This window comes from Prionailurus bengalensis, chromosome D4 (assembly GCF_016509475.1).
Source record: "Prionailurus bengalensis isolate Pbe53 chromosome D4, Fcat_Pben_1.1_paternal_pri, whole genome shotgun sequence".
Lineage (NCBI taxonomy): Eukaryota > Metazoa > Chordata > Mammalia > Carnivora > Felidae > Prionailurus > Prionailurus bengalensis.
In genome coordinates, this window is record NC_057359.1 from 81,538,970 (window position 1) to 81,555,454 (window position 16,485).

Here is a 16,485-nt window from a genome sequence, read left to right on the forward strand (position 1 = left end):
GGAGCATGGACTGAGGAGAAAGTGCCACCAACACCTGTGTAAAAGCTGCACCCCAAAGGACAGGCTCCTCTTCTCCCTGCCCCTCCTCTGTCCTCTCCCCTTCATGTCCTGCCCCTGTTATAGAACATGGCAATTGACTGCTGAGGTCCGATCACTTTTCCATTGCAGTCCTCTCTGGATTCCCTTTCTCCTTTCTTCCCGCTGCACTTGGACTTATAGGGGAGCTGGAGCAATAGTAATGAACTGTATATCTAAGCAGGCCTTAATGTAAGAGCAGTGCTGTTCCGATCACTTCCACCAGTGAGAATAGCTGCTTTGATTTTTCTGGCACCAACAAAGAATGCAAGGACCATCTGCACTGGGCTCGGATCCCAGGTCTACCAGGAACTTGCTGAGTGGCCTTGGGCAGGTTACTTGATCTGGCTGAGCCTCCCTTTTCTTATCTGTGAAATCCAGGTAGTAGTGCCAGTGTGTCATAAGAGCGTTGTGAGGATTTATGGAGCTAATGCATGGAGAGTGTATCAGCTCAGAGGCTGGCACAGGGGAAGAGCTCTGCAAATGTTAGTTATCATTATTTTTGCTGAAGGGAAGCAGGTACCATCCGAGTCATGTCTAGGCGAACGCAAGTGTGATAATAATAAGGTTCTTCCTTATCTCACTATCGTGCTTTATTATCGTTATAGCTCTTCTGTTTCATTTTATGGATTTATTATTTCTCTCTCTCCTTCACTAGAATGTGGACAGGAAGAGCTCTATCAGCTGTATCCCTAGCCCCGAAACAGGGCTTAGTGCGTAGTAAGTATGCAAAAATGCCATCAGTGTTTATGGAATAATGGGATTAAATGAATATGAGCACTTGCTGTATGCCCACTGCTATTCCAGATGCTACTCGTATCAGCTAATATATTCCTAACAGTCTTTTGAGGTAGGTATATTATTATGCCTCTTTTACAGATGAAGAACCTGAGTCATAGGGGAATGGAGCTCTTTGGGCCCAGTGTCACACAGTAAGTGGAAAAGCAGGCAGTCTTTCTCTGAGCCAGGGCTTGACCCCCTGTGCTGTGCACTCGCTCAGTAGGAGACATCACCATTATTTTTATCACTGATATTATCAATAGCTTTTAAGTAGTTAATACCTACACGGTCAACATTCTTTAACCATCCTCTCTCATTTGCTCCTAACACTCACTGTGGAAGAAAGGTAACATTTTTATTACTCCCCCTTCATGTGACAGTTGAGGAAATAAGAACAGATAGTGTTTATTGAGCACATCGCCGTGTGCCAGCATGTTTATGAGCTCTTCTAATCCTCACAACAATCTCATTAAGTTAATGGTATTATACGCATTTGACAGATGGGAAAACTGAGGCAAAGAGGTAGAATGACTTGCCCAGGGCCGTGCAGCTAAGATGTGATGGATCTGAGCCTCAAACCCCAGCAGTCGGGCTTTAGGGACTGCTCTCCTGTGTGCCCACTGGGCATCTTCTCAATTCAGAGAGGACAAGTTATGTGTACACAGTTACCCAGCTTGTAAGTGGCGGGGCTGGGATTGGAAATCAAGTCTGCCTTTACCACCAGACCCGTGTTCTTTCTCTACCTGTGTGTAACTTGGGTTTCCATCCTGCTGGGGTGACAGGAAGAAGTCAGCGGACTTAATCACGGTCACTCTGCTGAGAATGTGGAGATGTGGCCCCCGACCTCACCTCCTTTCTCTTTCCATCCTGCTGGGCTGTATTTCAGCACAGTATGTCTGGGTCAGCCAGGCCTTTAAGAGGCTCGGGACGGTCGTCAGAAGGCAGGTGGCCAGTTTTGGTCCCCAGAGAGAACTGAAGTTACCGCTGGTGGTAGAAGTCCCTCCAAAGTGCGCGTACGATTTTCTTTGGGCTAAAAGGACACCTGATGTCCTTAGGAGACACCAGTGTATATGAAACAGGCTGGTGAGCTGGCAGTGGCGGGGGTGAGGCAAGAGGGGATGGGGAAGTTGTATACCTAGAAGCATAGGAAGTCTGGCTGGGCTACACAAACAAAAACATTTCCTTCAGGGCCAGTGGCCCCAAGGCATCGGGCAGCGCCCACCGCCAAACAATAAAGTCGGGCGTGTGTCCGCAGCTGATTGCGGGCTGATGCCCCTACTGGGGGGGAGGGGGCTCCCAGAAGCCGGTGAGGCGGTGGTGAGGTTTCTCTCGGTGGAGCTGTCAGAGATGTGTTTTGATGGGCTGTTCCTTGGATGTGCAGCTTCCTTCCCCCTCAGCCCGACCCCCACAGCTGCTGGAGCCCAACTCACACCTCCCACCGCCTGCTCTCCTCTGTTCCCATTCTTTCCCTCTCCGCTTAAGCTGCTAAATCCTTTTGACGGTTTTCTCCCTCACGATTCATGTCCTGTTAGTATCCCCAAGCCCTGGAGAGCCTGTGGTAAGAGTAAGAATGCAGCCACCCCGCAGTGAGTGCCTATGGTGCACCCGCTGGCCGTGTGCCAGGCCCTTGCCACCACCATTTCATTTAATCCTTGCTTCTGCCCCCATAGTAACATTCTTCCTCCCGCTTCACACGCGGAGAGCCAGTTTGGAGATGTTGAACAGCATGCTGACAGTTCTGAGGCTGACAAGCAGCAGAGTGAGGATTCCAATTCGAGGTCTTCTTGGCTTTAAAGCATGTTTTCCCCACCTTTTAAAGACCCCTGTAAGTAACCAGTGATCCTTGTGAAGTCTAGTGTCTGACATATCATAACTGGGTTTTACTGTAACTGCCCACGCTGAGCACAGCTTCCTCTAATACACACCTGGTGGATAGCTTTGTACATGTGTCCAGTTCTCGCTGAAACAATAGGAAGTATCATTTCAATCCGGGTGATTCTCTGCTGTGTGAGTTACCATCAGGGCATGCCCTGTGCTTATTGTTCATGCTCAAGGAATTTTGCAGGAAGGCCCCCATCCAGGATGTTACTGGAAGACCTGCCTGGTGGAGTATGTACAAACAAAGTGTGACCCTGCCAGCTCAGCCAAAACCCCTGCCTTATGTGGGGAGGCTCTCTGACCCTAGCGGAAAAGGCTGCTGTCTTCATCATCCAGCCAAGAAGCTGTTCCAGGGTGGGTCCACTGCTTTCCATCTGCCTGCCTACAGACTCCTGGGTAGACTTCTGCCATGTGCTTAGATCTTGTTTGTACATCACTATCTACACAAAATACAAATCTGGTCACGTTTCCTGGGCCTCACTCAGGCTCCTGGAACTCCACATTGTTCTTAGAATAATCTGCTAGGACTCTTTTAGACTTGTTTATTGTGGTAAGATATACATCCAAATTTACCATTACTGGGGCGCCTGGGTAGCTCACTAGTCAAGTGTCCGACTTCGGCTCAGGCTGTGATCTCACCATTCGTGAGTTTGAGCCCCGCGTCAGGCTCTGTGCTGACAGCTCAGAGCCTGGAGCCTACTTCAGATTCTGTGTCTCCCTCCCTCTGCCCCTCCCCCTCTCACACTCTGTCTCTCTGTCTCTGTCTCTCTCTCTCAAAAATAAACATTAAAAAAATTATTTTTAATTTACCATTATTTAAAAATGTATAGTTCAGTGGTATTAAGTACATTTACATTGTTGTACAGTCTCCAGAACTCTTTATTGTTTGGCAAAACTAAAAGTCTATACCCATTAAACAGTAACTTCCCATTTCCCGATCCCCCGGTTAGCCCCCGGTAACGGCTCTTCTCCTTTGTGTTTCTATAAATTTGACAATCTCGGTACCTCGTATTAAGTGGAATCATGCAGTATTTGTCCTTCTGAGTCTGGGTTATCTCACTCAGGGTAATGTTTTCAGGGTTTATGCACGCTATCCCATGTGTCAGAATTTCCTTTTTGAGGCTGAATGCAATTGCACCGTGTGCATGTACCATTTGTGTGTCTCTTTACTTGTTGGTGGACCTACCGGGCTTCCATGTGACATTGAAGGGCCTGCATGCATACCCTTGGGCTTGCCAGGCTTGCCAGCCTCCTTTGGAACAGTCTTCTCTTCTTTCTGTTCTCAGCCTCACGGCTGTTTTCAGCCCCTCAGAGAGCAGTACCCACCTTCCTACCTGGAAAGCTGCCTTAACTTTACACCGACCATTCCCTCTGGTGGGAATGATCTCCCCCAACCCCTCCACTCTTGCACCTCGTAATTTAAATGTCACTCCTCTTGAATGTCCCCACATTTTGCCCCTGGAATCCCACAAGAGACCTCGGTCAGACTCCCTTCCCCCACTAATTATTTTCATAGAACTCTACATGTCTTTATTGTGCTTATTACAACTGTAACATATTGATTAATTGTGTGTGTATGTGTGTGTAATGACTGCCTTCCTTGCCAGACGGTAAACTCATGTGTTTAATGCTGTATCCCTCGGGGCTGGCATTGGGGCTGGCACACAATACGTGCCCAGTAAATAGCTGTAGAATGAAACCATAAACTAAATGAATTAGTACTGAAAAGAGAAAAGTTCAGGGCTACATGCTGGGAGCATGTGGATTTTAAAATGTATGTGAGACGTTAAATTACTAATAGAATCTCAAAAAGCCATCTTGCTGAAGCATAGATTGTTTGCCCTGTCATTTCTCCGTTGATAAAAACTTACAAGAACAAACGCATCATTATTCGAAGATGCCTCAGTGAATGCCAACACATAAACCACAGCAGCAAAGGCAGCTGACATTCTCTGAGTGTTTATTCTCTACCAGGCTTTGTACTGTGTGCTTTCCACGTATTCTCTCATAGAATCCTCACAAGAACCCTGAAAGGTAGATGCTTGGGTTTTTTGTTTGCTTGATTTTAATTGCTGTTTCCAAATGAGAAGACCAAGGTCCAGAGAGTTTAAATAACTTGCATGAGGTCCCTCAGCCAGTTAGTGGCAGGCCCAAAGTGGAGGGGAGGCAGGGCGGACTCAGTCCTGGGCCTGGCACAGAGCGCCACCCCTCCCCGACGGCCCTTCCCCTCATTAACTGGAATAGCTCTCTTGTTATCTGTTTTATAAATTTATAAGTGGAGCCTCTGCCTTGGTTTTCTCTGAAGCCAGAGTTTTGTGGCTAAAGAGGAATGTGAAAACTCTAGGCCTGCAGGACAGATTTGACCTTTGCAGCCTCCTGCCTTCCTGCCATTAGACTCCCACCATGCTTCTGCCTGAAATGCAGTGGACCGAAATGCTTCTAAGGCATTTTCCAAGTCTCGAGGCAGAGTTGTACTTTTTTGCCTGGTGCTCCTGCGGAAGGTCCACCCCTCTGTCCTAGTGCCACTCACGCCCTTTCTAAGTAGTGGCTGACGAGTTTGTCTCCGCCACTGGACTGAGCCTCTGGGGAAGTTGGACCAGGCCTGCCTTCTCTCTGGAGCTCCTCGGCCTGGCCCGGGATCTGGCACAGGACTCAGGGGCCTCAGCCAGTGCTTGATGAATGAATGCACGCCAAGTGCAGAGCGGGTGCTCAGAACCAACCGGCTGAGTGCAGAAGCCTGGAGGACAAACCAGCGTGTGCCGGGAGAACCCCCTGAATGCGAGATGGAGATGATCAGATGTATTAATCACTGGTTTGGAAAGGAGTTAAAATATTTCCATAATATGGTGTGTTTCTTTTCTAAAACAGATGTGCCCTCGTTGTTTCATGAGGAAGTAATTAAGTGTATTTGATTAAAACATTCATAAACGCTATCATTTATTCAAAGCTACTATGTGCTGCTGTCTTTATTGGTACTTTATATATGTATTATGTCTGGTTCTTCCCATCACCCTGTAAGGTGTTTTTATTATCTTCATTTTACAGGTGAGGAATCTGAGGCTCTGAGAGATTAAGTAGCTTGCCCAAGGATACTTAGCTTCTGAGTGATAGGCATGGGAATGAAACACGTCTGGCTGGCTTCAAAACCAGTGGGTTTCCATCACCCCAGCTGCTTCTGAACTTGTATTTGAGATACCTTTCGAGCCAACACCCCGAACCAGCATGCATATTCCCTTCTTCCTCTCCACCCTCCCTGTGCCCGCCACCACCCCCACTTCTTAACCCTCTCACAGCACCCCCTCTCCATTTCTTTAGATTATTGCCTCTGTGCTTGCATCCTGAAACTGAAACATTTTTGTCATTGTCAGTAATTGGGTACTATTATGTATGGAAACTGTCTGCTGTTAACAGTCTACTGTGGTCACATTTACATTAATACAAAATAATATGTTTGTATTAAGGCCAAATTACACTTACTACAATTTTGTTTTCTTTATATAGCCTTTTACTCCTAAGACATCTTTGAGTCCCAATTTATATTTTTTAAAAATACATATGGTTTTTTTCTTCACGTAAAATGTAAATGTAACAATGTGGTGAAAAGAAGTTGGTTAGATAAAAAATTTTTTATTAAAGATTGCCTAAGCAGTGGGATACTTATTTCAAATTATATATGAAATAGAAGATTGAAATACCTCTGCTCAGAGAAGTTTAAGAGGTTTCTTACAGACTCAGATTCATTTATTTTCTGCCCCTCCTAGTATTTCAGCGGGATTAAGTTTTTTGAATCACTGGATCAAGTTTTAATTTTCCTTTTCCTTCCTTATACTGACATATGCTTTGGCAGAACAAAAAAGAGACCTAAACATGTCAGCATGATTTTTGTTCAATGAATTAAAAACCATAAAAGTAACAAGATCTGATCCAAATCCCTAAACTCCTGACATGGTGGTTTTGTCCTTTTCAGTCCCAAGATTCATATTACTGACTTTGAAAAGCTTTCTGCCTGGAAGCAGAAGTGATGGCAGCAATGCATAATTTATCTGAAATAGATTACAAGGGGTAGGCAGCACGGAGTAGTGGAAAGCACACAGGGCAGAGAGATCTGGATTTGAATCCCAGTCCCGTCACTCAGGCTTGTGGGTAAGTCACTCCACACCTGTGCGCCTCAATTTCCTCATTGGAAGATGGGGGGAGTCTAGCTGGAAGAGTTGTTGCGAGGGTCTTTGAGGTAATGTACTTAAAGTACTCACCTGGCATAGATGGGCTTAATAATGGCAGTAATCAGGATCATTTCTACTTTGAGAATACCTTCAAATAGCTGAATCCGGAAGAATTGATTTATAATGCATCTGTCCGCTTTGTCTTCAGAGCTCATCTTTTCTCAAAATTCTTTAATTTTTTTTTTTCCCTCATCCTGTCAGGGAAAAAAAAAAAAATAGCAGGTAGATGCCACTAAATCTTTAACACCTGCTTGTCAGTGTTTCACGTGGAACATAGACCCAGAACTTGGGATCGTCCTCACCAAGCAAGAACCACACTGATGGGAGGGTCAGGAACCGTAGGCCAGTGATGTCCATTTCAGGACCCAGGGGGGCAGAGGAATTTTGTCATATTGAGACTATTGGCTTTTGAGACAGGTCAGCCTGGGTTTGGCCCAAACTTCTTGGGCTTCCTTCTCTTCATCTGTAAAGTGGTGCTCATGATCTTTCAAGACCCTCCATGGTATGGGTTTCCAGCCTCTTGTCACTCTCTTGTTGTCTGTGTCCAGTAATTCCTCAAATGAAACCTGGTCTCTGCAGCTGAAAGCCTTTGTATGTGCTCTTTTCTTCCTCCTGGAAATCCATCCCTTGCCACGCCAGCACGGACAACCGGCACTCATTCTTCAGAACCTAGTTGTGTATTAGTCAGGACAGGACGGGCTATGCTGTAGTAACAGACCATCTCCAAATCTCCATGGCTTATCACAGAAATCTGTTTCTTGCTCATGCTGCCTGGTGGGTGCTGTTTATCATAGTCACTCTGGGACCCAAGCTGATGGAAGCTCCGTCTCCACTTGTATTGCAGCCAACAGACACAAATATGGTGGAGGACACACTGGCTCTTAAAGCTTCTGCCCTGAGGTGCGTCATTTCTGCTCATGTTTCATTGACCAGAGCAGTTGTGGAGCCGCACCAGACTTTAGAGATACAGGAAAAATGCTTTCCTACCGGAAGGAATAAGAAGCAGAACACTAGTGAGCAGACCCAAAGACTGCCGCATTTAGGTATTATTTCTTCAGGAGAGTCTTCCCTTGCTTGCTGCCTGCCCCAACTTGGACGGTTCCTGGCGAGTTAGCTGAGCTGCTTTTGTGCTCCTGTGGCACCTTGTACTTCTCCGCTTCCCTTACCACAGCACTTCCCACACTCCCATGGTAAATGTCTGGCCGAGGTCCCTACTAACAGAACAAAGGTCTGTTAGTGTTGACCACAAGTCTGTTACTGTTCACATGCCCGGCACTGCTTTTGTAGGTAAGTAGGCACTCAACTGTATACGTGACCAAGAAACAAAGGCAGAGCAAACGTGTTGGGTTACTTTGCTGGGTTGTTGTGATGAGTCCATGTAACGTAAGAATAATAATAAGTGCCTCATATAGTTGTAAGGTTCAGCCTTTCCCAGGGGTTTGTAGTAGGCCTTCAATGTGCTCATTGGCGTTGTTAGGAGGAGGAAGGGAATAGTGAAAATAAGTGGCATTGAGCACTTATTTACGTGTGTCAGACACTCTCATGACGTCTCTGTGGAAGTTTCCTGGTGTGGTGGTTGGGACTCGTGTTCTGTCTTGGTCAGTTTTGAAGTGACGCACAAGTAATTTGCTAAAATAATAAGATTCTGAAGATTGCTACTTGTTTCGGGTGATTTAGAGATTTGACGATGGCACGTTTCTATAGCATCATCACTCATTTGTGTTGCATCTTTAGTGGGTGAGAAAGGGGTAGAGGTAGAGCTAATAGTGACGTCCTTCAAATGGGCCAGGGCCAGTGCTAAACAGTTTATGTGCACCATCTCATATAATCTTCACAGCATCCCCATTATACAGGTGGGAACTCTGAGGAGAGGAAGTCAGTTATGCATGGTCAGGTGGCATGGTTAGGACACCCTGGCTTGAGCTTTTAAGCAGTACTCTTCATAGCTCTCCTCACCTGACTCACCAGGAACTTTACTTGACCCTGAGCACACCCCTGGGCACGTTTCAGGAACGTAAAGGTCATCACCAAAGGAGAGCAAAGCTACAAACCGTGGAGCTAGTGGACAGAGTAATGTTAAATTCTTGGCTAACAGATACTGTAGAGGATGATCTTGCTGAAATGTTCTTCTTTTTTTTTTTAATCAGAGTGACCAGGGAGCACAGGGAAATGCTGGTGAAACTGGCGAAACAGAACACCAACAAGGCCAAGGATTCTTTACGGAAAGTTCGTACCAACGCAATGAATAAGCTAAAGAAATCAAAAGACAAGGTCTCCGAGGACACCATTAGGCTCATAGAGAAACAGGTAACTACCACCAACAGATGTAGTAGTTACGTCTCTGACGCAGGGAACCACTTGTTTGTGTCTGAAGAGAGAAAAACTAAAACAATACCCCCGGTTCTTCCATTGACGTGATCAGGACTGATGGAGTCTCTGTTCTGGGCTTAGCCCTGGGGATATGGAGGAAGGGAGGGTGCTGTTGATGCTTTGCTAGGTCCCAGGCTCCACGCCGAACCCTTCATTTCTCCCCGTTGCTACAGAGCTGTGAAGTGGGTCGTGGGGAAACTGAGGTTCGGAGAAGGTAAATAACTCACTCAAAGCTACACTGCTGGTAAGTGGTCCCAGTGGATCCCAACACAGGCAGACTAACTTCAGAGCCTGTTTGCTAATACTGTCGTGTGGTTGGTTGGGTGCTGACACAGAAGGACTTAACGGTGTTCTTCCTATGCTGAGTAGCGGCACTTGAACAGCTGCAGTAAAACATTGAGAGACTGGAGGAAGGTAGAATAACAACGCAAAGGTATGCTGTGTAAAAGAACATTGTGCGGGTGGGTGTCTGGTGTGAACAGTGGCTGGGACTTCGGAATGGGAAGAAAGGACACAGTGGCCAGTTCATGGAAGGGCTTGGAGGCCACGCTGAGCAGGTTGAACTTTAGCATGTCCAGACACTCCCACACGGGCTGTGCCACTCTATCAGTTGTCTGATAAATGCTGCCTAACAGACCACCTCAAAACTCGGCGATTTACAATATCGGGCATTATTTCTTAGTCTCGTATCTGCTCAGCTGGGGGGTCGTGGTTCCAGGCTGGGCTTAGTGGGCTTGGCTCCAGATGTTGGATTGGGTTCAACTCTGCTTTATGTGTCTCTCAGTCTTCTGGAGTCAACAGTCTTCTCAGGGCATCTTTGCAACAGCAGATGCCAAGAGCGTAAGCCTAACCACTCAAGTACATTTTAAGCACCTGTTCTTGGTCCATCCCATTGGCCAAGTGAATCACATGGGCTAAGCCCAGTATCACTGAGACAGGAAAATATATATATTCATGGAACTGCAGGGGAGGGAGTGAATATTTATAGAATAGTAGTCTAATCCACCACAGCATCACAACCACTTGAGGAGCTTATAAAAATACAGGTTTCTGGGGCCCTGCTCTCAGAGATTGAGTCAGTGAGTCTGGGGTGGGGCCTAGGGATCTGCATTAAAAAAATTTTTTTTAATGTTTATTTTTGAGACAGAGTGAGTGGGGGAGGGGCAGAGAGAGAGGGAGACACAGAATCCGAAGCAGCCTCCAGGCTCTGACCTGTCAGCACAGAGCCCGACGCAGGGCTCAAACTCACAGACTGTGAGATCATGACTTGAGCCGGAGTCAGATGCTTAACTGACTGAGCCACCCAGACACCCCATGGGATCTGCATTTTTAAATGCTCCTCCCGTGATTCTGATATAGTAACTCCCTGGCAAGATTTTTTCTTTTTTGCAGACCGTGGGGAGGTCATATCTGTGCTTATGAAAGATGACTATGGTGGCTGTGTAGAAGACAGATTGTAGGGGGCACGACTGGAGGCAGGGAGGCCAGGGGGGCTGTTACAGAAATCCAGCCAGGAAATGGTGGTCTGAACCTGAACCGGAACCGGTGGAATTAAGATAGGAAGATGAATTTACTAGTATTTAGGAGATAGAATAATGTTTAGCATAGTATAACAGGCTAGCTTAAAGCCTCTGCATCCACCATAGAATCATTATTTTAGGAAGATTGAATGTGAGTGTGGGCAGGATGGGGAGTAAGGAGAGAAGAGGTTGGAAGCAAGGAATGCTGTTAAGGGGCATCTGGAGGAGGCCATAAATTAACCAATTGCTCTCCTCCTGGACCAGCAGTTAGAATGCCAGTTGTAGGCCGGCCTTAACCACCACCAAAGAAAAAGCTGGGCCTGGGCTCTGCTCCTGCATTTTCTGATATTCAGTATGTTTACCTAGGAATGTATATTTTTAAAAAGCTGCCCAGATAATTCTGCAAAAGCAGACACAGAAGGTAATTAATGACCTAGAAGCCTTACGGTGTACCCCTGTGATGATACCAGAGTTAGATCAAGGGAGTTCTGCACTTGATGTCCTGTGACCCTGGGGACATTTCTTGACTCCTTGTAGTCCGTTTGTTCTGTAAAAAGGGATTTGTAATTCCTGCCTTAAAGGGTTGCCCTGGAGATGTTAGAAGCACCTTTAGAATATCCAACTCCTGGACTCTCAGAGCTCCCTTCTCACCTTCTTTGTGCCTTCTTCTTCTCTTTTTTCCCTGTACCAGCTAAAAGAGGCTCCTGGGTTAGGCTGGAGTTCAGAAGACTGTTTTAAAACATGGGGGAAAAATCCACACCATAAACCCACATTGCAGAGACAACTGCTCTTAACATTTTGGAGTATTTCTGCTTTCCCCTCTTTTTTTTTTTTTTTTTTTTTAACTACACAGTTTTTAACACGGCTGAGAATGTAGTATTCATACAGTTTTGTACTCAGCTTTTTATATTTTCTGTTTAGCATTAAAACCATTAGCATTTTCTCGTGTCTTAAACAGCCATTTCTGATGGTTACGAAATAGTCTGTCTTGTGGTTTATACCATAATTCACTTTCATAAGCCTCTTGTTGGACATTTAGTTTGTTTAAACTTTTTTGTTATAAATAAGGTTGCAGTGAATATTTTTATACATAAATCTTTGTAAAGATGATTTCCCTAGGATAGAGTCCCAAGTGTGGAATTACTGCACAACGGGAATGCATATTTTTAAGATTCTTACTGCCTAAATCACTCGCAAGGTTTTTAGAATATGTATATTTTTAAAAATTTGTTGCCTTTTCTAATGCCTAACATCTGAACCCAGAATTTTTAGTGTGAGCTTGAAATGCTGCTTATCTTGGAAGTATTGCTTTTGTTTCTACACTCCACAGAAAAGATTAAGTTATTCTTTGTATAAATCTATACAACCTTTCTAAAATAATATAGCAATATATACCAAAATCCATACATTTCTGATTCAGTGGCTTAGGAATTTATCCAAAATAAAATTGTTGAGAATCTTACCTACAGAGGTATCTGTTGGAAATTGGAAACTGTCTAAATTTCTTTTTTTTTTTTTTTTTTAATTTTTTTTTTTCAACGTTTATTTATTTTTGGGACAGAGAGAGACAGAGCATGAACGGGGGAGGGGCAGAGAGAGAGGGAGACACAGTATCGGAAACAGGCTCCAGGCTCTGAGCCATCAGCCCAGAGCCCGACGCGGGGCTCGAACTCACGGACCGCGAGATCGTGACCTGGCTGAAGTCGGACGCTTAACCGACTGCGCCACCCAGGCGCCCCGGAAACTGTCTAAATTTCTGACAATGGGAAAATAAATTGTGTTACATCCACTTACTGGAATCTCTGTATAGAGACAGTTATAAAAAATATTTTGCAGATATGGTAAGTTTCTTTTGGAATTTATTTATTTAATGTTTATTTTTGAGAGAGAGAAAGAGAGAGAGTGTGTCAGGGTGCGAGCAGGGAGGGACAGAGAGAGAGGGAGACACAGAATCCGAAGCAGGCTCCAGGCTCTGAGCTGTCAGCCCAGAACCCGACACGGGGCTCGAACTCACAAACTGCGAGATCATGACCTGAGCCAAAGTCGGGCGCTTAACCAATTGAGTCACCCAGGAGCCCTGGAATTTATTCTTTTAAGGTAGGTTACATAACAATATTATAATATGACTCCATTTTTATAACAGAACCTTTTATGTACATAAAAGGATTGGCAGCTTAGGGGTGCCCAGCTGGTTCAGTCGGTAGAGCATGTGGCTCTTGATCTTGGGCTTGTGAGTTTGAGCCCCACATTGGGTGTAGAGATCACTTAAAAATAAAATCTTAAAAAAAAGGGTGGCATCTTATCCACTAGAGAATGTTGTTCATCTTTCAGGCAATGGGATTATGAGCAATTTCAATATTATTCTTTGTGGGACATTTTTTTGTATGTTCCAAAATTCTTTTGAGGTCAGATTTTTAAAAACTATGTTATAAAACTCTTCCTTCTTTGGTGTATAAAAATGGAAGGATTTGGTTGTGGGTTCTATCCCTAGAGTCCCTTCTGACCCCCACCCCCACCCCCACCCTCCCAGTCCTCAGCCCAGGCCAGCTCTGCTGAAGAAGGACAGGGGCCTGCCCTCCCAGGACTCTGACATCCGCCAGCCTGCTCTCTCACCTTTGCGTCAGTAAATGGGCCTGCCGAGCATGAAAGCACTTGGCAGAAACCACCAGTACATCTGGCCAAGATCTTTTTCTGAGGAGCTTGCTGCTCTGAGTGAGGCTGGGTGCTGGTGGCTGAAGGAGGGCAGGGCTCCTAGCGGACAGGACAGGCACGCAGGCAGGGGGCTGGACCAGGTGAGGCCCTGGGTGTTCCGACAGGCCTCGGGAAGGCTGACTTTACTCAGCCCGCCCCGGTGCGCCTTGTGCTCCCGCCATCCCCTTTCCTGTCTCTGCCTTCCCTTCTCCTGCACTGGAAGGGAGCAGATGTGGTGGCGGTAGGGTGATGGTGATGTGATCTCTATGAGGCAGTGTATTAAAACGGAAAGGACTCTTGCTCTGCCGGCAGTCAGGCCTGACTGACTCCCATCCCAGCTCTTTTACTTCTCAGCTGCTCAGGTTAGCGAACGGCTTCGCCTTTCTGAGCTTCTGTAAAGTGGGAGTAGTGGGTCTTATCTCCCAGGACTGGCGAGAAGACCAAAGGACATATATTAAACGCGGCTGGTGGGGTTGCTGGTCCTCGCTAAGCGTCCGCTATATTTGCCCGTCCCTTTCCTTTCCCCACCCTTTGAATGTAGAACTGGCATCGGCTGTTGGAGTGACCCTCACCCAGTTCCACTGGTGCCGGAGGGGTGGGGGGACTCCCCAGGGGAGTCGCGGCACCAAACTGGCAGTTGGGGTGGGTGAGTTCCTCACTCAGTCTCACCACTGACTTTCTGATGTGACCTTGGGCAGGAGAGTTAACATTTTGTGCCTTGGTTTACTCCTCTGTACAGTGGGGATAATACCTGACCCACCTGCCTTACAGAGGTTATGTGTGGTTGTTGGATTTGAATGAAATAGCAGAGGACAAAACCCCTTTGCATACTAAAGAACTGCTGTGCAACCGGCAGGTGAACTAATGAAATATTCACAATGTTTTAAAGGCAGATAGTAACAGCATTTCATATGTTTTGAGGATCATGTGAAATAGTGTACAGGAAGTTTTTAGCCCAGTGTCTGACATGTAGTGATACTCAGTAGGGGGGAGCTGCTGGTGGCAGTGGGGTCATTGTTGGTGATCATTATCTTAAGAAGTCTGACGAAGACAGACAAGATGAACTTGCAGCCTGACTGTCCCCAGGGGCACTTTGTGCCTACAATTTGGTAGAAAGTTAGTAAATATTTCCATGAATCGATTAACTTGAAGTCAGGAAATGATAAACTCAGAGTAACACAAGCCGATTTGCATAGCAAATAAGCCGTTTACGCTGTGCCTGCATATCGATGAACGCACTTAGCCCTTCACAACCACTCTGAGGAAGGGCCCAGCGTCCCCATTTGAGAGATGAGGAAAGCGAGGCTCAGTGACTTGCACATTGTTATCCCACCGAGAATGCAATCCAGCACCCACATTATCGCACTGTTACCCTAGGTATTCTTCCTCCCCCGGTCCCCACTCTTGAACCCAAACTGCCCTCCACGCCATTTTCCCAGAGGAGCGTTGCGGTGCTGGCTCCTGCCGTCCCAGGCTGCTGGCCTCCAGGCGCTGGAGTGGGTGCTGCGGGCACCATGCCACGCGCCGTGCAAGGTGGCCGCCCCGGGGGCGGGGGGGCGGGCAGAGCATCTAAAGAGTACGTGGCTGAGTGAGGAGGGCCCAAGCGGCCGTTTGGAGCCCAGCCGCGTGCCCAGCAGCCCCTGAAGCGGTGCTTTCCCAGCTACAAACAAGCAGCTGTTGCTATGGTGAGAGCCTGGTTGTCTCCCTGCCCAGGGCCAGTTGCTCCAAATCCTTTTTAGTTTCTTCCCTTTCCACAGTGCATTTAGTTCCCAGTTCCTGGCCAAGGCCTGTGGTCTGCAAATGAAGATGTCAAACAGCTGCTGTGCCACTGAGCACACAGATCCTGGGCCCCGTGCTGCCCCCTTCAAGGCTTCCTGCCTCGGGTCCCTTTTAGACGTGGGAGGGAAGCTGCCGCACTCACTAAGTTGTTTTGTGTTTCTCGTACTTATACCCTCACCGCGAGAAGTAGACCGTCTTTGCCATTTTTTTTTATTTTTTTATTTTTATTTATTTATTTTTTAACATTTATTTATTTTTGAGACAGAGAGAGACAGAGCATGAACGGGGGGAGGGCCAGAGAGAGAGGGAGACACAGAATCTGAAGCAGGCTCCAGGCTCTGAGCTGTCAGCACAGAGCCTGATGCGGGGCTCGAACTCACGGACCGTGAGATCGTGACCTGAGCGAAGTCGGACGCTCAACCGAGCCACCCAGGCGCCCCAGTCTTTGCCATTTTTAATGGCTGTATGTACTCATATGCTTCCCTGTTCTATCACTTTAGATTTTCTGACTTTTCGTTATTAAAAATAAAGCCTATATATATATATATATGTATGTATATATAATATGTATTTGCATATAGAACGTTAGAAATTTTTTTCAGATTCCATTCATGTGGTAATTTCCCAGTGGAGAGATTTGGGGGGTGAAAAAATGTTACGGACATTTGCATCCACTTGAATTCTTTTCACTGATGTACGAGCTTATCCATTTTACCATAGCTTTCTGGAGTCGAATATTGTAATTAAAAATGACAACATCAGATTTTGTTAACTACGATAACTGAATTATATCTTGTTTCCATTTGCATTTCTTCCGTGTCTGATGAATTTCCAGGTTTGTTAACCAGATTTACTTCATCTTTTCTCAGGACTTCTTTTTTCTGCTTAAACTATTGGGATCTTAATATTCTTATCAATTAGTATGGGATTTAGATAGCAGAGTGTCTGAGGTGTAGGAAATTCTAGAGGGTCATTAAGTGACAGAGAAAGCTGGCTTCTCTGTATTCTATAATAATATTTAAGAATTTTGGGCTGTGAAATCAGACTACTCAGGATTCAATTTTGTCATTGCTACCTGAGCTGTGTATCCTGAACAAGTGATTCACTGCCCCAGTTTCCTCATCTGTGAAATGGGGATAATAATTGTATCTATTTCATGGGGCTGCTGT

General features: G+C 46.0%; 1 protein-coding gene across 4 annotated transcripts in view; it reads left to right on the forward strand.

Annotated features, from left to right (window-relative positions):
* MRRF (mitochondrial ribosome recycling factor) overlaps positions 1–16,485 on the forward strand; it is a 60,668-nt gene that overhangs the window by 33,917 nt on the left and 10,266 nt on the right. For all 4 annotated transcript variants that reach the window (XM_043566386.1, XM_043566385.1, XM_043566387.1 and 1 more), the window contains one exon: positions 9,104–9,263. In XM_043566386.1, the coding sequence (XP_043422321.1) occupies positions 9,104–9,263 (160 nt within the window). The remainder of the gene's footprint in view (positions 1–9,103; positions 9,264–16,485) is intronic.